Source organism: Polyodon spathula, chromosome 11 (genome assembly GCF_017654505.1).
Source record: "Polyodon spathula isolate WHYD16114869_AA chromosome 11, ASM1765450v1, whole genome shotgun sequence".
NCBI classification, from domain to species: Eukaryota; Metazoa; Chordata; class Actinopteri; order Acipenseriformes; family Polyodontidae; genus Polyodon; species Polyodon spathula.
Window position 1 is genome coordinate 34,840,165 of NC_054544.1, and position 22,665 is coordinate 34,862,829.

Here is a 22,665-nt window from a genome sequence, read left to right on the forward strand (position 1 = left end):
GAAGACCTTGTTGTGATGTCTGTTGACAGGTTGGATTCAATTAATCTTTTTGATATTTACAACTAGTCAAAATATACATAAGTTTGGTTAAAATAACCAGTGAGGTCTAGAACAACAGAAATATCATATAATAGCCATCAACTAATGGGTATCTAGGAACAACAGAAATATCATAGCCTAATAGCCATCAACAGTGTTTGTATGGTTGCTTTAATTGTGCACCGCTGGCGGCTGCCTCTTCCCCGGGTTTATCTCGCTCACCTCTAGTTACGTTCGCTGAGTACAGGCCGCAGTTCACCGGGCTATTATTATTATTATTATTATTATTTGCCAGCTGGCAATGCCCCTTAAGCACTAGCTGAGTCGCTTATTTGACCAGTTCTTTGCTATATTAACATTGATAAAAATTTATTCGCTTTTACTTAGTCCTGCCCTCGTTATTATTTTATTATTATTATTATTATTATTATTTTGAGAGCTTATTGTTATTACTTGTATATTTTATTCCTTGTACTAACATTTTCTTTTCTTTCTTTACAGAGAGAAACACGAGGTGTGTGTGTGTGTTAGCCTTGGGCCTGAAGGAACCTACAGCAGCAGTCTTTATTAGACCATAGCCTGCTAAAACACTCAGCAGCGGTCTTTATTAGACCATAGCCTGCTGCAGACACCAGCTGCACACAGAGTTTTTAGCCTGTGCGTTAGCTTAGATCTCCCAATCTAAATTTTAATCGGATTTTCTGTTCCCCAAGTGTGTCTCACCACACCCTTGCATCAACACGTGACCGTGCACATCCGTGACCGTCACCCCGTGTCCATGCACACCCGTGCCCTTGCACCCCGTGCATACAGTGCACATCGGTGCCCATGCATCCCGTGCATACCAGTGCACTTCCGTGCACCCCCTGCACACCTGTGCTCCGTGCAGTCCTTTCCAGGCCTGGTTCAACTCATTTGTGCTTCACCTGCAACGAGACAGACATCACAAGCTGGTGATATCCCAGTCCTGCTGGAGAACCCTGCGCTGGTGGAGGATCCCCTCCAACCTTCGTCAGGGGACAACCATGGGTCCCATCTTTCGGAGGGAAGTAATTGCCACAGACGCCTCCAACCATGGCTGGGGCGCAGTCTGGAATGGCATGGGGACTCGGGGAGTGTGAACGGGGCCTTGGCCCTCAGCCCACATCAATGTCCTGAAACTCAGGGCAGTAGATCTTGCCCTTCAGCATTTTCTTCTGGTGGTCCGGAACAAACACGTGCTGGTGCGGTCAGACAACACCACAGTCGTGGCATATGTCAACCGCCAGGGCGGCCTGAGATCTCCGAGCCTTCACTGCATGGCGGTTTGGCTGTTACTGTGGTCGCAGCCCCGGCTGGCTTCTCTTCAAGCAGTCCACTTACCAGGCCGACTCAACCACGCAGTGGATCTCCTGTCCAGAGGAGGTCCCCTGGCCTTGAATGGTGTCTCCACCCCAGGGTGGTGGAACACATCTGGGAGTGGTTCGGCAGCGCAGACTTAGATCTCTTCGTTTCGCGGGGGTCTAGGTACTAACCTTCTGGTTCTCAAGGAGAGACCTCGACAGTCCCTTAGGAGTTGACGTCCTGGCCCACGGCTTGTCTCCTATATACCATCCCACTGATACCACTGCTCCCTGCCTTCCAAGAGAAGGTCAGAGTAGATAAAGCTACAGTGCTTCTGGTAGGTCCTCAGTGGCCCTGAAGGACCTAGTTTTCGACCCTGGTGCAACTCCTGCACGGCCAGCTGGTGCAACTCCAGCACGGCCGGCAGGCGGATCTCCTCTCTCAGGCCCAGGGGGGTCTGTGGCACCCGAACCCCCAGCTGATTCAGCTATGGGTCTGACTCCTGAACGGGAACGCCTGTCAGCTCTAGGGCTGTCATTGGCAGTTATTGCCACTATTCAGAGCGAGATAACTCTCTCTACCAGGTCACAATATGCGTATAAGTGGCAATTATATCAGGATTGGTGTCTGGCCCAAGGCCAGGACCTAGTTCCCTGCCCCATGGCATTTATCTTACAGTTTCTCCAGAAACTATTAGTCATATCTGCTTCTCACACACGCATAGATGGGTTCTCGCCTGGAAACCATTTCCTGACGTCCCAGTTTCTTAAGGGTGCGAGGAGGCTGCGCCCTCCCAGGACATCTAGCCTCCTCTCATGGTGCTGGAAGCCCTTACAAAAGCCCCGTTTGAGCCACTCCACACTGTGGATCTGAAGCTCATGTCCTTAACGACTAGGTTTTTGCTGGCTGTTGCTTCAGCAAAATATGTGAGCATGCTGCATGCACTTTCAGTGCACCCTCCTTGCACTCGCTTAGCTGGAGATGGGTCTAGAGTCTCCATGTTTCCAAACTCGGCATAAGTAATATCCCCATTCCACGTGAGCCAATCTGTGGAGTTGATGGCATTCCATCCTCCTCCCTTTTCTGAAGGAGCAACGGTTGTTTGTGTGCTATGGTGAATCTGAATCTTATGAATCTGCTGACCTTTCCCCTCCAGGGCAATTGAAGGCACATTCTACCAGGAGTATGGCAATGTCCTGGGCCCTCTTTCGAGGTGCCTCAGTGTCTGAAATATGTGCTGCAGCTAGCTGGGCTACGCCACACACTTTCATGAGGTTCTACAGACTGAATGTGCCGGATTCCTGTGCTCTGCACTTTTTGGAGCTTCGGTCTTGGATTGTATTACACCAGTGGAAGAGACCTCTTAATGTTAGTCTGGATTAGACTGCTGTACTCTTTGAGTACGTTCTCCAGCGTTACCCATGTGGTAAGAGTATCCCGGTACGATATAGTACTGTTAAAGACCCTCTGTTCATAGAACAGTGTCAGGACATATGACTTTCGAACAAGATGCTGAAGCACTGTTCCATGTATTTTTACATGCAGACCGATCCTGTCCTACTGCCGCATGGTCTCCCTCGAGACTGCTTTGGTACACAGTACCCATTAGTTGATGGCTATTTTCGAATTGAAAGAGAACATAAGGTTGCGGATGCAACCCCGGTTCTCTGAAAGAGAAAATAGCCATCAAGCAGCGAGGTCGCTTCAATAGCCCTTGCGGCCTGAAGCAAAAGAGGCTGAGCTTCCTACACTCTGCATAGTCATTCAGCACCCGAGGGGCGGGGCGCTGATGTCAGAGCTACAGAGGCCTAAAGGCAGCTTTTATATTAAGCTCAGCTTAATCCTATCACCTGATGGCGATACCAATTAGTTGATGGCTATTTTCTCTTTCAGAGAACCGGGGTTGCATCCGCAACCTTACGTTATTGTTTGGGTTTCAATCAAACATTCAGTTCATTATTTAACTCCACCCTTAACAGCTATGGGGTTTATTTTAATGATCTAAACAATCACTGTTTAACTCTATTAATCCAACTGTATATTAATCCTATGGTGATTTATTAACCCACTAATATTACTACATGCAATACTAAATCATTGAAATGAGGTAACGACATATGTACTTTTAGAGCACTCTTACAATTGTTTGTAAATTACATTTTCCTTTTGGGTTAAAATCATGTAAGAGTCAAAATACAGGCTGATTTCAAAATGCATTATCAGCAATGCCATATCCCCTTTGAACACACTGTTGCTTTAATAAATATAATACAATGTGAATAGTTGTATAAGACATTTAATTGGCTTTTTGCAAGTTGGATTGAGTGTCACTGTATACCAGTGAAGTAACACAGGAGCTGTTTTTTTATTATTTTATTTATTTATTTATTTTTTAATCTCTTAGTTTGTTAACCTACTTCTAGTTCTACTTCTTCTAACTTTTCGAAGCTGCCTAGGATAGGTATACTTTTGCTGCAGCCAAATTGATTGCATACGTTGAGTATTTAATGGATGTTTGCAATTCGGGAAAGTACTTCAGAATTTAGAGCAACCACCATTTTTTTCCTTTTCAGTTATGACCTCATCTTTGCTGGTGGCCCTGAAGAGCTGTTGAAGAAGTTCCAGCAAGCAAATCACAAAGTGGTATTTGCTGCTGAGGGGCTGGTTTGGCCAGATAAGAGGCTGGCTGACAAGTATCCATCCATCCGGAGTGGGAAAAGATTTCTAAACTCTGGAGGTGAGATAAGAGTTTGCTGGGATTCTTCTAGATATCTTATTGTGGGACACAGTCTAATCTTATCTGACACTGTAGATGCAACTGTCAGGGATTTCAGATGGATGATATTTCATATGTACATTCAGTAATTCACATAGTTAGAAATATTTAAAATTTGTTAGATAGGCTACCCAGAGTCTAACAGTAGGTACTTTTTGAAAATAGCCGTTAATGCACCTAAGGTCTTTTGAGTAAAACTACAGTATTTGCAGTACACTGTTTTTTCAATGTATATATCGTTATTTTTTTTGTAACTGGAAGGAACACGGTGGTCATTCAGTGGTATTTCCTGCAGGGCAGACTGAATACTAGTTCATTCATTTCTCAGGATGAGGTGAAAGGCTTATTCATTTCAGTCTATCAATGCAATCTAGCCACACTCTCTTTTTCTCCCATCTTAAACTGTAAGGGGTGAATTTCCCCAGAACCACTGCTTTCAGCAATTTGTGGTCATTCATGTTTAAATACACATGCCTATTATCTTGCTGCTATTATGAATACTATAAGTACTACTTTCACAATCCTCACGTCCTCTAATGTTTCAGTGATATGGTACTTAGAATAATTTGTGTAAAACTACTGAAAAGGCTAACCCTGGTATGTCCAACCACTTCAAGGTACATGCATCTTCTCCCGCGTATGCTGTACCTCTGGTGGGGCCCTAACGTGTTTAACCATGGCTTTTTTTTAGAAACTGGAGCATTTGCTTTGTAATTTTGCTACATTTTTGGGATCGCTTCACATTTCCCCTTGAGGTTAGATTTTCTATAATTTTCAATAACTGGTGTTCATATACTGTGATCTGTGTAAAAAAAAAAAATAAATAAATAAATAAATAAATCACACAAATGAAAGACTGTTTGATATTAGTAATTGCAGAATGTAAGAATACTGTGCTGCCTTTGAAAAAATAACAGATTGTACTTCCAGGTTAGATTAAAAAAAAAAAAAAAAAAAAAAACATATCGCAGGATAAAGCAAACAAGTAACAATTCTGTAAATCTGATTAACTGTAAGTCACTGAAATTTTCTTTCTCCAATACCAACCCCCTCTCCCACTCCCTCTACTCTGGATTCCTCCTTCGTGATGAATAATTTCAACAACTCAGCCCTTGTTTATCTCAGGCAGCTGCAAGAGGTCTCACTTCGTAATAGGCTGTAATAGCTGGGGGAGACAAGTTAAAAAAATGCATCAGTGTTTATCAAAGAATGAATCTGTGTCTCATGCATCTGTTTACTATGCTCATTCCTTATTTAACACATCGTTTTTCATTGCTGATACTGTTCTTGGAAGATAACCTCTTTCCTAACACATTCATAATAGAATTATCAATTACATTTTGTAATTTCTGGAGATGCTACAAAGACTACAGCTGATTTAAAATTGTTCGTTCCACAGGAATTATTGGCTATGCTGCACATATTAACAAGATAGTGGAACAGTGGGAACTTCATGACAACGATGATGATCAACTTTTTTACACCAAAGTTTACCTGGATCCATTACAGAGGGTAAGGGGAAATGTAGCTGAAACTTTTCACCAAAAAGCTGATAACTGTTTGATTGTCTTATTGTTCACCTCACCACAGCTTTGATCACCTGACTATTAACTTCTTACTTAAGTGAGTGTATTATTGTGGATTAGACCCAATGAATCTGCTCACTACAACAGTTTATAGTCAAACAAGATTTTTATTAACATCATTGCAACAGAAATACATAGCAGAGCAGGAGAGAGAGAGAGAGAGCACTGCTTTATTTATACTGTCCTTTCCACGAGAAACTAATCTTACACCAAGTTATTCATAAAATGGTTATAAATAATGTGTCTGTAGCTGCTGCTGTTTAACATGGCCAAGAAGAACAATGTAAATAACAAATATCGCCCAACTTGCATGTAAAATGCATTTTGTATATTTTGAGTCTTTTTCTAGTTTGTTTTTTTTTAAATAGGACAACTATCCAACTAGGTTGGTCATCTTTAAAGTGACACAAATTAAATAAGAGCACTGGTTGTCAGTTGTAAGATGGGCATCACATTAAATGGCTGTCACTTTATTATTATAACAAAAGATGTTTAAAAGGACTGAAAAATGTTTCTCTCGTAAAACCGCTCTGGAATTGTGTGTGAACTACACTGAATAAATTGTGGGTTTTTCAAAATATTTCTCTCTGGAACTGAATCAATTTGAATAATTTTCGTCCAATAAATTTTAGGAACGCCTGAACATAACTTTGGATCACAAGTCGCAGATTTTTCAGAACCTCAATGGAGCAGTTGGTAACTTCTCAGTCCTTATTTAATTCACATGCATTGCATTCAAAGTATAAATAATATTAAAGATAACAGTGTTTATATTGTTATTGTTTTTCAGATGAGGTCGTACTAAAATTCGGAACACAGAGAGTGAGAGCAAGAAACGTTGTGTATGACTCGTTGCCAGTAGTCATTCATGGAAATGGAAATACCAAAGTGAGTCTTGGTTATATAGCTGTCAAAGTTCATGTAGTAAATTCACATCTGCAATCTTTTATAAAATAGTGTTGCTATAAAAAAAAATAAAGTATGGTGAAAGAGCTTTAATAAAAGGAAAAATAATCCAGATAACGCTCCAAATTCTCTCATACGGACAGCACATTGTATTTTTTGGTTTGGAGACGATTAAATAACCATGACGGAAAAATTATCTACTTTTCCAGATGAGCCGCCTAAAATAGTTATTAAAAAATAAAAAAATAAAGTTTTTATAATGCTCATATATTCCAATGAATAGTTTTGAAAATGTTCATTTTCTTGCAGTAAATTGGAGCAATTTCCAAAAATTAATTACGTATGTAAGTCGAGTAAAACATTAGTTTTCTGAGGGCATTTTGTTTCCGGACGTATGTTTCCATGGACACCGTGAGTCACAATGGACCAATCGGTATCAAGCTTACAAGCGATGTTGATGATTGAAGGCCGAACGACGAAGTGGTTATCAAATCAATCATCGATTTACAGTTTATTTTTTTCACTCCCAAGAAAACAGGACAGTGGAGGTGAGTAATGCCACAACTTATTGCGATTCATAATTTTTGTTGCAAACTTTCAGTAGCTGTAAGCTTATTCGTTGATGCTTCTTTTTGAGTGTCTCTCATTGCCTTCAAAACTAGGGTTACCAGATTTCTATAGTACAAAAAAATTGGAAACTTTTTCACCAGTTTTTTGGTCGTTTTTTTATTGAGAACCAGTTCGCTATTTTGATTATAAAGGAAGTGCTATTTTGTTTTTGTACATGTAATTTTCTGTGACTTCAGCTGAATCCCTTTGTCAGCAGCTTAAATTCCTCTTTACTGGTTTAACTGCATATAGTTATATTTTACAACAATGTATATCGAACACAAAATGTCTTAACCCATTATGTATATCGGTTACTAAAGCTACCAAAGCACTTGCAATACAATAGGTAAAATTAGCTAAGATAATTTGAAAAAATCATATTCATAGTAGCAATTGAAAATAATCACGTTCAAGAGTCAGAATTTGCTGTTCCAAATGCGAAAAATAAAAAAAAATGTAAAATTCCTTCACATTCAGTCTTAGGATGATAAAAGGCATGGTGCAAACATAGATACACAGTATAAAATATGTAGGCATTAATGATTGTTTAACAATGTGTTGTTGCTTTCACTTTGAAACGTTTTACTCCTATGCAATCGGCAGCTGTATACAGCATTACATATTGAAAGTTTTAAATAGACTTATACAATCTAATGCCAATGCATTACTGTTATTTATATTTATTTTAATCTAGCAGCAGTTAACAGAATTTAAAAAAATATTAAACAAAAGAAAAAATACAACTTGCCGTAGAAATTGTATTAATGTTTAGAGAAATTGCAACAGAAACGATTTTCTAAAAACTGTATTATCAGTGCACTTGCGCATTCTCTGACTCGCTAGTGAGATATGGCGCCCTGGGAAATTATGTATACTCAGAATCTTGGAAGACTACAAATAAATATAAGGACTGGTGGTTACATGAATATTTATAGAAACTTAAAATTGGTCTTGTTTTCTTGTATAAAGGCAAAAGAATAAATGGAATACATAAAAAAATTGAAAAAAAAAACAGCTTTGGCTTACCTTTTTTCTGTATTCAAGTTTACTGTCAATTTAATACTACTTATTATCTTATGTATTTAATTTAGAAATTGCTTCACATTTTTCTCTTCTGTCTCATTTGGTATTATGGTATGTATATAATGTGACATTGTGTGTTTTTTTGCCTGAAATATAATTTCTCAGTTTTATTGGTGTCTGGCTCTTATTGGCTTTTTCTGTGTGTAATAAATGATTGCAAAACCAAACAATTTGCTTAAATGTTGCTATGTGGACTTTACTTATTTAGAAATTGACTGTGTGTTAAGATAAGTTTGTGGTTTTAAAATTCTAATATAAATATATTATTTCGTAATTCTTCCATAGACACATAAGTAACTTTTACTTGCTCTTTTAATCTCTTTAAATCTGGACACCTAACATCATACAATCATACAAAAAATAACAAAGTTAGTATCTCCCTTCACCGTTAGGTCCAGGATATGCAGCAAGTAGATCCCTGCAGACCCTAACATTCGTTTTTGGTGGGGGGTGTTTCCTCCTGCACCCACTGTGGACGAGAACCCCCATACCCTCCTCCATCCACTCCTGGGGAGGACTGGCCTACCCCCCACTGCCTTCTACTTACGATTTCTAGCTTCCTACTTTTAAATGAAAATGAAAAGACTGATCCGTCTTTAACACAATTTTCTAGAAACAAGGAGAAACATAATTTGTATTAGGAAAGAAAAGCAGTTTCATTTTTATATATTTTGTATATCATAATTGTGATCCTGTAAAGTTAATGAATAAGGTAATATTTTATTTACTGATGCAAAATCCAAAAGACTCACATATATACAATTAAATTAAAATAATGTGCTTTTTTTTTTTAAACAGAAAGCAATATTTGGTATGGCTTTACAAAGATTGACTTATGGTCATATGGTTCTGTATTTGTAGTCTTTTTACCTTTTCCTTTGTAAGCCAACATAAGTATTCATCAATCCAAAAGCTTCAGCGTAAATAACAAATCATGACTATTTACTGAATATGGCATACGGCATGCATGTAGCAATCTGGGAGTTTTGAAATGTATTTCCTCAAATTTCATCATAGAAACAAGTGAGGCATTTAGGTTACTTCATTTCATAAACATGTAGATTTATATTAACTATTTATTTTCTTTTTTCCCCAAACAGATTTACCTAAACTATCTTGCTAATTACATACCTAATAGTTGGAATTCTGAACAAGGTTGCGGTGTTTGTGATAATGACCTCTTTGATTTTACTGAGGTTAAGGTAAGTCACTGAATTGGCAGTTTTCCGTGTGTTTTATTTCTTCCACAGCACAGGAGTTTAAAAGTACTTGCTTAATATTATGGGTGTTTTATAATGCATAGAAAATTTAACTTCTGCTAAAAGTAAAATCTCTAGTGAATGGTTTGAATGTGTTGTCAGACACAGAAGTCAAGTCATTGCAAAGCAGTTCTCTGAAGAGACAACAACAAAAAAAACAGAACTGTGATGCCAAATGATGATACCACTTTCAGAGTTTTGTAGGGATTTATTAGCACATCAACAATAACATGTATTATACTCGTGCAGGTAATGGGTTTTGGTTTTTAAGTTTTGTTTAAAGGGATGGCACTACAGTGGTTACCCTGAAAATGTGTTTGTGGGTTCAGCCAAAACGGGCTACTGTTATTAGTTTTCATGAATGATGATGGGGAAAATGAGAACCACAGGGGTCACATGTTTTATGGACATCACAGTCCAAAGTACAAGCCTGGAAACTTCTGTCTTGATCTGTCTTGAAATGTCTGAAGTAAGGCAGACATTCCAAGACTATAATCCTCCTGCATCACAGCCAAAAAAAGGCAAATACTGTTTAATGAGTTATGAAAGCTGTAGTTTCATTTTAGTTTCAACAGAGATTATTGTGATATGTACAATTATAAAAGCTGTTAGATTTGCTTTATCAATTGTGAGGGCATTTAAGATGAGGCAAAACTGTGTTTTAATAAATAGGGATTTTTGGTAAAAATGTAACTGTTTATTCTCTTGTTATCTGTTGTTTTCTGAGATGCACTTGTATTACAAACTGAAAAAGCCATACTAGAACCTCATTAAATGACCATTGCTTTTTAAATTAGATGTACACTGAACATAAATATAAATGCAGCATGTAAAGTGTTGGTCCAATGTTTCATGAGCTGAAATAAGATCCCAGAAATTTTCCATATGCACAAAAAGCTTTTTTATCTCAAATTCTGTGCACAAATTTGTTTACATCCCTGTTAGTGAGAATTTCTCCTTTGCCAAGATAATCCGTACATAGATTAGAGCCTTATGAATTTATTTGAATTGACTGATTTCCTTATATGAACTGTAAGTCAGTAAAATCTTTGAAATTGTTGCATGTTGAGTTTATGTTTTTGTTCAGTGTAATATACATGATCGTGGTAAGTGTGGTTAAGGACTACATGGAAGTGAAGTGAGAACGAGAAAGGGGGTTGTCTAATTTCAGACAACCTTAAAGATGCATCTCTGTTAGTAGTGAAGGTGTCTTTTGTTCTCTTCACAAGGTAACCAAAACACCATTTCACTGTGACATCCTGGTCCTTATCTTTTAGTTCCTGCATTTCCTTCTAGATCACTTCACAAATATGCTGTATTCTATGAAAATAATACAAGAACTCCAGGCTGCCAGAAATGTGAACGAATTGCCAAATATTAAAAGTAGGAAAAGATCTCCACAAGGTTTCCAAGTGCTTTATTTTTTTAAAATGTGCTGTCATGTAGCAGGCAGATTTAATAGATTTCGCTCTCCAGTACCAACATCGTGAAGGCCCAGTGAATGATTCATGTTTGGCTAATAGAGGCAAATTCCAAAAAAGTATTTATGACACAGGCTGTTTCTTTTATGGAGACACAATGTAAACATAGGTCATCACCATCTGTTGCTATGTACATTTTTTTGGCTTCGACATCTGGACAGAAAAAAGAAGGAAATCTCATCGGGGAGAATTTCTCAAATGCGGATCCTCCCTTGCATGTCCTGAATGTACAGAAGTAACCAAACATCCAGGGCAGGCATGCATTCTAGTAATTTGACAGTATTTATTATCATTTTTTTTTTTAATCCTGATGTACTATTGTCACAAAGACAATGGTACATCAGGACTTCAGTTGGAGTCGCGGTACAACTGCACGTGAATTAATAAAATGCAATTCCCCATGCTCACATATTATTACTTTTTACTTGCACGTGAAGTGCTGTTCAATCCTCGTGCCTAAATACAAATACACATTTTAAACACTTGTGTTACACAGACCCGTTTATATCCCGTGTACCGATGACTATACACCAACATTAAAACAACACATAACACATAATATACACAGGGGCGGGCACTTTGACACATGTACCCCCCCCTTGTGCAAAGCACACATGGCCTCAATGGCCAACTCCCCCCTTAAAATCCCAAAAGTCTTGCTCAAAGTCCTGGGCCAAGAATAGGGACTTTAAGGGGTTGATGGGCGGCAATGTTTCCAGTAGCCAGGCTGCTACTGGACTTGCTGACAGTGGGGCGAATCTCTCCTCCCACTGTACCACTGGCAGCAAAAATGCTGCCAATGGTGCAGCTGTCAGCAGACATGCTGACAGCTCCCAGACTGACTCCTTCAGCCAGGGCAAGTCCAGCAGCGGAAAAGCTGCTGGGGTTGGTGGTCTCCAGACCTCCCCCAAGATCTCCGGCAGCGAAACTGCTGCGAGGGAAGGTGGTCTCCTGACATCTCCCCCCTTTATAGCCGTCATCTCCCTCTGGGGGGACTCCAGCCCTCAGAAGTCCTGCAGCGAAATTGCTGTGGGGAAGGATGGTCTCCTGACCTCTCCCCCCTTTTTCATAGCGGCCAAGCATAGCTGACTGCAACCCCTAGCGAAGCAGTTCCAGCGACCCCAGGCGATGCGGAGCGACAGGCAGCCAGGCGATGCGGAGCAACAGGCAGCCCCAGGCGATGCGGAGCGAGAGGCAGCCCCTGGCGATGCGGAGCGACCGGCAACCCCTGGCGATGCGGAACAGCAGGCATCTTTGGGCGAAGCAAGGCAGGCAGTCAGGACAAGCTGGGGTGCAGGCGTTGGCCCTCTTCTTGGCCACTACGGCTGGGCAGTTCTCTCCTATGCTGAGGACCGCCAGCATTCCTGGTCCTTCTGGTGCAATGGGAGGCAGCTCCTGCTCCTCTCCCCCGATGGTGATGGAGGCAGAGGCAGTTCTAGCTCCTCTCCTCGTGATGGTGGGGGAAGTGATACCAGCAGTCATTCATCCTCTGCTGGTGGGGGAAGTGATACCAGCAGGCATTCATCCTCTGCTGGTGGAAAGGGACCCAGCAGGCATTCACCCTCTGCTGGTGGGGGAAGTGATACCAACAGGCATTCATCCTCTGATGGTGGGGGAAGTGATACCAGCAGGCATTCACCCTCTGCTGGTGGACGTGGCGGAGGCAGAGGCAGCACCTGCTGCTCTGCTCTTGCCGGTGGAGGTGGCGGAGGCATGTAGTCTCTTGCCAGAGAAGATGGTAGAGTCCAAGGCAGCTCCTGCTGCTCTGCTCCTGCTGATGGAGGTGGCGGAGGCGTGTAGTCTCCTGGCGGCGGAGGTGGGAGCAGTGTGTAGTCTACCCTTGTTACAGGAGACTTGTGCAGCTCTCCCTCACTTGCAGGGGACTGGTGCGGCTCTCCCTCCTGCGCTGGAGGCAGCGGTGGTACCTCTCCCTCTGGCGCTGGACACTGCAGCAACGGCTCCTCTCCCTCTGGTGCTGGAGATAGCTCCTCTCCAACTGGCTGTGGAGGCAAAACCAGCAGACATTCTTTCTCTGCTGGTGGAGACTTGGGTGGTGGACGCTGTGCCTTCCTCTTGCCCTTTCCCCTTCTCTGCCTCCTCCTCACCAGTTCCTCCTCTCCCTCTTGGTAGAGGCAGTGCACCACCTGGTGCCCGAACTCCCCACAGACAAGGCACCAGCCTTGGTCCGCTAGACCACTGAGGAGGTCCTCCAGATCCTGGCAGCCATCTCTCCAGCTCCAGCCTTCCATTTTCTTTTTTATTTTTTTGTGGTTTTTGTTTTTTTTGTTTTTAAACCAGAAACTGCAGTTGGAGGAGGCAGAGGCAGCTGTTGGTGGTGGACTGGTCTCGTGGCCTTCAGGCGAAGCCATTCCTCCGCATCCGCCACCTTTCCCTGATCGAGGGTCTTCGTAGGGGCAAACTTCCCGGGGGTGCCCATACTCCATGCAGGAGGCACACCATGGAGCCCCTCCTTCCTTCAACTCCTCCTGGCAATTACGCCATGGCTGGCTGTCTTCATCCCATCCCATCCCATTTTTTTTTTTTTTAATGAATTTTCCACCCGCAGTATCCCTGGTCTGACGCTTGGAGGCGCTGCTGTCCCGGTTCTGACACTACGTGTCACAAAGACGGCTGGAGTGGGTGGCGTCAGACCAGAGCCAGGAAATAAACAACAAGAGAGGTGGATTTTGGTGGAACTGAGTGAATGGTCTCGCTCAGCATTTATTGAACGAATAGACAGACAGAAAATAAACAGTTGTAACAAACAAAAACAGGACACGGCACAAACAAAACGGACTAAACAAAACACAGTGAGCAGATATTTTACTACTACTACTACTACTACTATTATTATTATTATTAGTATTACCTCCGTCTCCAATCCCGTTCTCCACTAACCGAACACACAACCCAGAGTATGTGAAAACATGCTGCTTTTATGCAGCAGTACCGAGACACAACTGCTAATCAATCATTCAATTGGAGTCGCGGTACAACTGCACATGAATTAATAAAGTGCAATTCCCTGTGCTCACATATTATTACTTTTTATTTGCATGTGAAGTGCTGTGAAATCCTTGTGCCTCAATACAAATATACATTTTAAACACTTGTGTTACACAGACCCGTTTATATCCTGTGTACCGATGACTAATCACCAACATTAAAACACAACTTATAACACAAAATACACACAGGGGCGGGCACTTTGCCACAACTATATATAGATATTTTGATTGGCGGGAAGATACACTGGACCAGCAAAAACAATATGGCTTCTTTGTCCTTCTTTCTTTCAATACTGTATTTAGTTTCTGCATCGTTCATATGTTGCTTGAACTTGTTTAATTTCATTTTTCAGGAATATCCAAATGTGACAATTGGTGTGTTCATTGAACAGCCAACTCCCTTTGTGCCTGAATTTTTTGAAAAATTACTGACCCTGGATTACCCAAAGGATAAACTTAATGTCTTTATCCATAACAGGGTGAGTACTCACTGCAGAATTATGAAACCCTTTACTGGAATTGGTAAGAATGAAGCCAGCCACTTAATTGTAACTGCCCTCCCTTGTGTAGGAAGTTTACCATGAAAAGCACCTGCAGAAGTTTTGGGTGCAAAATAAGAATGTGTTTAAGAGCTTTAAAGTTGTGGGCCCTGAGGAGAACCTGAGCCAAGGGGAAGCCAGGAATATGGGAATGTAAGTTATTGTTTTTTTGTTTGTTTTCCATTGTGTATATCATTTTTTCAATAGGCTACATTATATTCATAAGGTTCGAATTGATTGGGGAAAACATAACTACTGTAACTTTTAATTATCACATCTAACAAAAAACAATGTAATCCAAATTTTAGAGCACATACTCACAGTAATTACATATTTAAAAATAATCTTCTGTTTTAAATAATGAGTTTCTCCATGTTTTTTTTCTAAAACCAATATATTATCCTGAATTTTGTTCGTATATATATATATATATATATATATATATTATATATAATCATAATCAGTTAGTCAAAAGTCATGAGTCAACTTGACCTTTTCCAAATATATGTGAGCCCTTTAACTTATAAAATCGATTTAAAACAAAACGTAAGGAGTATCAAAGCAATGTTGAAGAAAATTGAAAATTGTCTCTAAATCTTGGATTCCTCAAAATAGCCCCCCTTTGCCTTAATAACAGCCTCACAAACACGAGGCATTCGATTAACAAGTTTCAGCAGGAAATCACCCAACATGTCTTCCCAGCTCTTCTGCAGCAATTCCCAGAGATGTAGGGCACTTGTGGTCAGCTTTGCTTTGACATAGAAGTTCTATGGGATTGAGGTCTAGAAACTGGGCAGGCCAGGTCATTAAATTGAGTTGTCCTTCACTTTCTTTCTTTGCCAGATAGTTCTTGCACAACTTTGAGGTGTGTTTCGGGTCATTATCTTGCTGAAGAATGAAGGACTGCCTGAAGGACTGCCCAACTAGCTGTAATCCTGATGGAATGGCATGCCTCTGAAGTATGCTATGATAGCCATGCTGGTTGAGCTTGCCATGGACTTGTTAAAGATCACCAACTCTGTCACTAGCAAAGCAACACCAGACCATGACACTGCCTCCTCCATGCTTGACAGTGGGAACCATACATGCAGAACTCATGCGCTCACCCTCTCTGCATCTTACAAATACTCGGCGGTTAGACCCAAATATTTCAAATTTTGACTCATCGGTCATTAAGACCGACTTCCACTCCTCAAACGTCCAGTTTCTGTGTTTTTTGGCAGGCAAGTCTTCCTCTTATTCTGCACTCTTAACAATGGTTTCTTTGCAGCAATTCTTCCAGTTAGGCCAGCTTCACGCAATCTCGTCTGAACAGTTGATGTTGAAGTATCTGTACTTCTAGTAGCATTTAGCTGAGCTTGTATTTCAGGGGTAGTTAATCATCGGTTTCGCAGACTTACGACTCGAATTAACTTGTTCTCTGATTCTGAGGTCACCCTTGGCCTGCCTGACCTTGTTCGGTCTTCATTCATTTCTTAAAGTAATTACAGATGTCTTTTTCTTTGCTTAACTGAGCGTATTTTGCCATTTTCTGCTCCCTTACATTCAGGAATGACAAACTTGTGCCTATGCTACCTATATTTATAGTAATCATGGACCCTCACCTGTTAATAATTGGTGACAAAAGGTTAATTAGGTAACATGCTAGTTAACTCAGAGAACATCTAACAAAGACACTTTTATACTTAGGCAGGTGTTCTAACACCGTGTTATACACATACCCCCTTCCTTTGGGTAACCATTTCATTGAAATTGACAAGATTTATATTTTCATTTAAAAATAAAATTTTTGAATGCAATTCACTTATGATTATCAGCTTATATAAGTACATGTATCATATAATGAAATATTAAGTGTTTATGGACAAGTTTATACAGTTAAAAGCATAGATGATCATGAAAAACCTGGTTTCAAGCAGGTGTACTCAAACTTTTGACTGGTACTGTGTGTGTGTGTGTGTGTGTGTGTGTGTGTGTGTGTGTGTGTATATATATATATATATATATATATATATATATATATATATATATATATATGCTTTTAATATTAATATTAAAATCTTTACATACATATTATATTCTCAGTGGTGCCTGAGCCTTTAGGAAGTACTGAAAATCCCGCAATCAAGAATGTGTGGTACCATATATCAACATCTGTTATACCTGTCATTCTCTACAGTCCATATTCACATTAGAAACTTGCTAGAAACGTAATCTCGAACATGTCCAAGATACACACAGCTGACAGTGTGAGTGAATTAAATACCCAAAATCACACTTTCATACTGACTTGCTTTTAACATTTTTTTATTTATTTTTTTACAGCTAGTCATTTCAAACAGTTTCTCTATAGTCATCGTTGTCTTTTTTTTCTTATAATTTGCCAAAACATCTGGAAACGTTGTATTGCTAAATAAAAATATAACTATGAAGTGATTGTTTTTGTTCACTTGCAAAGCCTTTTGTGGCAATTGAATTCCCAGCTGGATCATTACCTCTGTGGTCTTATCAGTCCATCTCTATTGTACACAAGGGACAAATGCTATTTTTCTAAATGGAATAGTACTATTTTAGCAATGTAGTAAAGAGCAGGAAAAAAAAACTATATATATATATATATATATATATATATATATATATATATATATATATATATATATATATATATATATATATATATACATATTTCAGTTCTTTTATTATTGTTCTAAGTATTTTTTTGTTACTGTGTTTTGTCTTTGCACATTATTCTTCCAGTCAGGACAATCTTGTGTTAAATAACCACCTCTAGCATCGTATACTGCCCCCACCGCCGGGTGAGGCTGGGAGTGAGGAGGTGGTAATTCAAAAGCACAGCAAGACTGAGTTTGTGAAATAGATTTATATACCTTTTAGCTTAATGGGAATTTGCCAGTAATAGGCTTGTAGATTAACCAATGAATATACTAGGCACTTGTACTATAGATTTTGTACCGGAAAAGTTTTATATTAATAATGGAGTTTAATATTCTGTCTATTTCTGCTAGGGAACTCTGTCGAAAGTATGAAAGCTGTGACTACTATTTTAGCATTGATGCTGATGTTGTGCTGACAAACCCCCAGACCTTGAGGCTGTTAATTGAACAAAACAGGTATGTGTTGATCGATACAGGAGTGAAAACAAAACAAACAAATACACTTTTTTCAAAGTATGCCATAAAATGTCTTTGGTTGGCAACCCCTATATTGTAATGCTTCTGGACACTTAGGAACATGTTTTATGATAGTGGCAGAAGTTCATTAGCTTTTTTGCATTTTTAATTTTTTCCTGCAGAAAAATAATTGGACCTTTGGTAAGCCGTCATGGAAAACTTTGGTCAAACTTCTGGGGTGCCTTAAGTCTGGATGGTTACTATGCTCGCTCTGAAGATTATATTGACATTGTTCAAAGCAAACGAGTGTAAGTTTTGCATTATTCTTTGCCTTAGAATTGGTGTGAGTTACAACATGTGTAATTACAAGTTGCTAATGATATCAACTCCACAAGGGAAACAAAGGTATACAGTACTGTGCAAAAGTTTTAGGCAGGTGTGAAAAAATGCTGTAAAGTAAGAATGCTTTCAAAAATAGACATGTTAATAGATTATATTTATCAATTAACTAAATGCAAAGTGAGTGAACAAAAGAAAAATCTAAATCAAATCCATATTTGGTGTGACCACCCTTTGCCTTCAAAACAGCATCAATTCTTCTAGGTACAAAGTCAGGGATTTTGTAGGCATATAGTCAGGTGTATGATTAAACAATTATACCAAACAGGTGCTAATGATCATCAATTCAATATGTAGGTTGAAAGACAATCATTAACTGAAACAGAAACAGCTGTGTAGGAACAGCCAAACTCAGCTAACAAGGTGAGGTTGCTGAAGACAGTTTACTGTCAAAAGTCATACACCATGGCAAGACTGAGCACAGCAACAAGACACAAGGTAGTTATACTGCATCAGCAAGGTCTCTCCCAGGCAGAAATTTCAAGGCAGACAGGGGTTTCCAGATGTGCTGTCTAAGCTCTTTTGAAAAAGCACAAAGAAACGGGCAACATTGAGGACCATAGACGCAGTGGTTGGCCAAGGAAACTTACTGCAGCAGATGAAAGACACATCATACTTACTTCCCTTTGCAATCGGAAGATGTCCATCAATGCCATCAGCTCAGAATTGGCAGAAAACAGTGGGACCCTGGTACACCCATGTACTATCTGGAGAAGTCTGGTCAGAAGTGGCCTTCATGGAAGTCTTGTAGCCAAAAAGCCATACCTCCGACGTGGAAACAGCCAAGCGACTCAACTATGCACGAAAACACAGGAACTGGGGTGCAGAAAAATGGCAGCAGGTGCTCAGGACTGAGGAGTCAAAATTTGTTCGCCAAAGGGCTGGGGAGCGGTACACGAATGAGTGTCTGCAGGCAACAGTGAAGCATGGTGGAGGTTCCTTGCAAGTGGGGCTGCATTTCTGCAAATGGAGTTGGGGATTTGGTCAGAATTAATGGTCTCCTCAATGCTGAGAAGTACAGGCAGATACTTATCCATCATGCAATACCATCAGGGAGGCATCTGATTGGCCCCAAATTTATTCTGCAGCATGACAACGACCCAAAACATACAGCGAAAGTCATTAAGAACTGTAGGAGTCCTGGAAGTGAGGTATGGCCCCCACAGAGGCCTGATCTCAATATCATTGAGTCAGTCTGGGGTTACATGAAGAGAGAGAAGCAACTGAGGCTTCCTAAATAGTGCTGTATATGCTCTTGAAATGCAGACAGTGAAAACTAGCCCACTCTGTCCTGTTTTGGTCCACTATGAAAGGCGCTATATAAAATAGATTGATTGACTGATTGATTGTTTAACTGCAAAAATATGCATTTCTATAAGCTTTTTGTGACCTTTTTTTTTTTGTTTTGGTATTCATTAACACTTTATTTATTCTTCAATAAGTGCTGTGCTGCCAAAACTGATACAGGTTCTTTATTGTACAATATCACTTTAAAGTAACATTAGAAATCATTACTTTTTGTTTATTTTATATAAATACACAAGATTATAATGTATTAAAATTGAATTTGTTACTTTTCTTTTATGTCTGATTTACCGGTAGCATCACTGATTTGCTTATATCTTGGTGAATGTTTAACAAATGTTCTAACCTCTGAACCACAGCACAGGCAAGGTTAGTTCTTACTTGATCTCTTCCATACAGAACATGTGCTTTGTATGTCAAACGTGCTGCCAAGCATTTCCACTATTTCATTGGACTTTTAAAAATAAGGTTGGGCCATGGTTTACTGGTGGTTGGAAACACGCAGGAGTAATGAAAAGCTGACATGTTAGTATGACAGGAGGAAGTTTGCATGCATTAAATAAAGATTGTCTTATCTGTTTTTGTTTTTTAGTGGTGTATGGAATATTCCATACATGGCTCATATCTACCTCATTAAGGGCGAGACTCTCAGAAATGAATTGAAGGAGAGAAACCAGTTTGTTTTAGAGAAACTGGATCCTGACATGGCGCTCTGCAAAAATGCTCAGCAGCTGGTAAGATTGGTAGTGTTTCCCCAATAGCACATGCAGTTTTACACAGCAGTATGAAGAGAAATTAAATAGATTTAATAGTCATTTGTGTTTTAATGTAATATTTTAAGTTGTATTTATATGTTAGAACTTTATATTAAACACTTTAATTTTTTAAACACAAACCAAAGTTGTCATTTTCAAATACTTCCATATTTTTTTTAAGTTGCATGATGTATGGTTTCTTCATTTGGAAATGTGTGTTGAGAGCTAATGTTAGTCTTGCATTTCTAACTGATTGATTCAATTTTAACATCTTGAATAAACAGCAGTAATTTAAGCTATCATGAACTGTCAATGTGCCAAAGGACATTTTCTTATAAAACTCCAGCTTTCCTGTAGGGGAAAGAATAGTTGGCAAGTATAAATGCCCTATTTATTTTTCCCGGCATGTCTTCTGTATGTTATTTTGTATGGTTGTAAAGGGATTGCTGCTCCAGTTCAACTACCATCACTCCAGTTCTTACTCTCTACTCACCATGTGCTCATGTTAGGCTAACAAGACTCTACAGCTGGTTTCACGTTCTTCTTTCTTTCCCTTTTTCATTCTTCACCTTTTTTTAAAAGCTATTATAGTGCTTTGAGCTTTTTCAAAATGTTGCAGCAGCTGATTTAAGGCATTTGAAATCAGCGATTCAGTGTTTACATTTCTCCCTGGTACAGTGGCTCTCAAGTATTCGCATTTTATTGTGTTACAACATGGAATCAAAATGGATTTAATTAGGAGTTTTTGCCACTGATCAACACAAAAAAAGTCCATAATGTCAAAGTGAAAAATCTAATCTACAAATTGTTCTAAATTAATTACAAATGTAAAACATAAAATAATTGATTAAGTATTAGTATTCACCCCCTTTGCTATGACGCACCTAAATAAGCTCTGGTGCAACCTGTTGTCTTTAGAAGTCACATAATTAGTTGAATGGAGTCCATCTGTGTGCAATTAAGGTGTTTCACATGATTTTAGGTTAAATACACCCGTCTCTGGGAGGTCCCACAGTTGGTTAGTACATTTCCTAACAAAAACTACATCATGAAGACGAAGGAACATTCAAAGCAAGTCCGGAATAAGGTTCTAGAGTTTTCCAGAAGGCATGTGGGAGACTCTGAGACCAAGTGGAAGAAGATTCTATGATCTGATGAGACTAAAATAGAGCTTTTTGGCCTCAACGCTAAGCGCTATGTTTGGCGCAAGCCTAACACTGCACATCATCCCGAGAACACCATCCCTACCGTGAAGCATGGTGGTGGCAGCATCATGCTATGGATGCTTTTCTGCGTCAAGGCCTGGAAAGCTCATGAAGATAGAGGGCAAAATGGATGCAGCAAAGTACAGAGAAATCCTGGAGGAAAACCTGCTGAAGTCTGCAAGAGACCTGGGACTTGGGAGAAGATTCATCTTCCAGTGACCCCAAACATACAGCCAAAGCCACACTGGAGTGTCTTAAAAACGAAAAGGTCAATGTCCTGGAGTGGCCCAGTCAAAGCCCGGACCTCAATCCAATTGAGAATATGTGGAAAGAGTTGCAAATTGCTGTTCACTAAAGCTCCCCATCCAACTTGACGGAGCTTGAGCAATTTTGCAAAGAAGAATGGGCAAATTTGCAGTGTCCAGATGTACAAAGCTGGTAGAGACTTAGCCAAATAGACTCATGGCTGTAATTGCTGCCAAAGTGCCTCTCCCAAATATTAACTCAAGGGGGTGAATACTTATGCAATCAATTATTTTCTGTTTTGTATTTGTAATTAATTTAGAACAATTTGTAGATTTTATTTTTCACTTTGACATTATGGACTTTTTTTGTGTTGATCAGTGGTAACAACTCCTAAAAATCCGTTTTGATTCCATGTTGTAATGCAGCAAAATGTGGAAAAGTCCAAGGGGGGTGAATTCTTTTGAGAGCCACTGTATATGTTTAAGCTTTGCTTTTTGGCTACATGCTGCCTGTTTATATATAATATATAAAACTAAAACATTTCAGAACAGCAGCTTCAAGTAAAGTCTGCTTATGGCATCTCTTCTTTCCTTTTCGAGTTGAATGTCAAATAGTAATACCCTTATGTTACCCAACTTACATGATGCTTCTCCTTCATTTTAGACAGTACAAAGGGAAAAAGACTCCCCTTCTCCGGAATCATTCCATATGCTCAGACCTCCAAAGGTGTCATTTTATTTTAATTATTTTTATATATTTTAATTTTACATGAAGGGTATAGCGGTACATTTAAGGACGGCTTCCCTTCTGCTAGCCAACATAAAACGTAATTTTAAAGCACTCGCAAGCCATTTAGTTTACTAGCTCTTTTTTTTTTTTTTAAATCTCCAATTGGTGATTATGAGGTTTATGATTCAGTTAGGTTTCTAATTATTCCAGAGAGTATGCTTTGAATAGATAAGTAGCTTTTTAATTATCGGTCTTGTGGGCTGTATACTGCAAAATGTAACAAAAT

General features: G+C 39.5%; 1 protein-coding gene across 1 annotated transcript in view; it reads left to right on the forward strand.

Annotated features, from left to right (window-relative positions):
• Positions 1–22,665, forward strand: part of LOC121323148 (procollagen-lysine,2-oxoglutarate 5-dioxygenase 2-like) — a 59,946-nt gene that overhangs the window by 29,144 nt on the left and 8,137 nt on the right. The window contains exons 3-14 of the mRNA XM_041263980.1: positions 1–29; positions 3,936–4,099; positions 5,538–5,650; positions 6,357–6,420; positions 6,515–6,612; positions 9,423–9,524; positions 14,424–14,549; positions 14,641–14,762; positions 17,636–17,740; positions 17,923–18,048; positions 20,037–20,178; positions 22,314–22,376. The exon at positions 1–29 is cut by the window's left edge and continues 108 nt beyond it. Coding sequence (XP_041119914.1) covers positions 1–29; positions 3,936–4,099; positions 5,538–5,650; positions 6,357–6,420; positions 6,515–6,612; positions 9,423–9,524; positions 14,424–14,549; positions 14,641–14,762; positions 17,636–17,740; positions 17,923–18,048; positions 20,037–20,178; positions 22,314–22,376 — 1,254 coding nt within the window. The remainder of the gene's footprint in view (positions 30–3,935; positions 4,100–5,537; positions 5,651–6,356; positions 6,421–6,514; positions 6,613–9,422; positions 9,525–14,423; positions 14,550–14,640; positions 14,763–17,635; positions 17,741–17,922; positions 18,049–20,036; positions 20,179–22,313; positions 22,377–22,665) is intronic.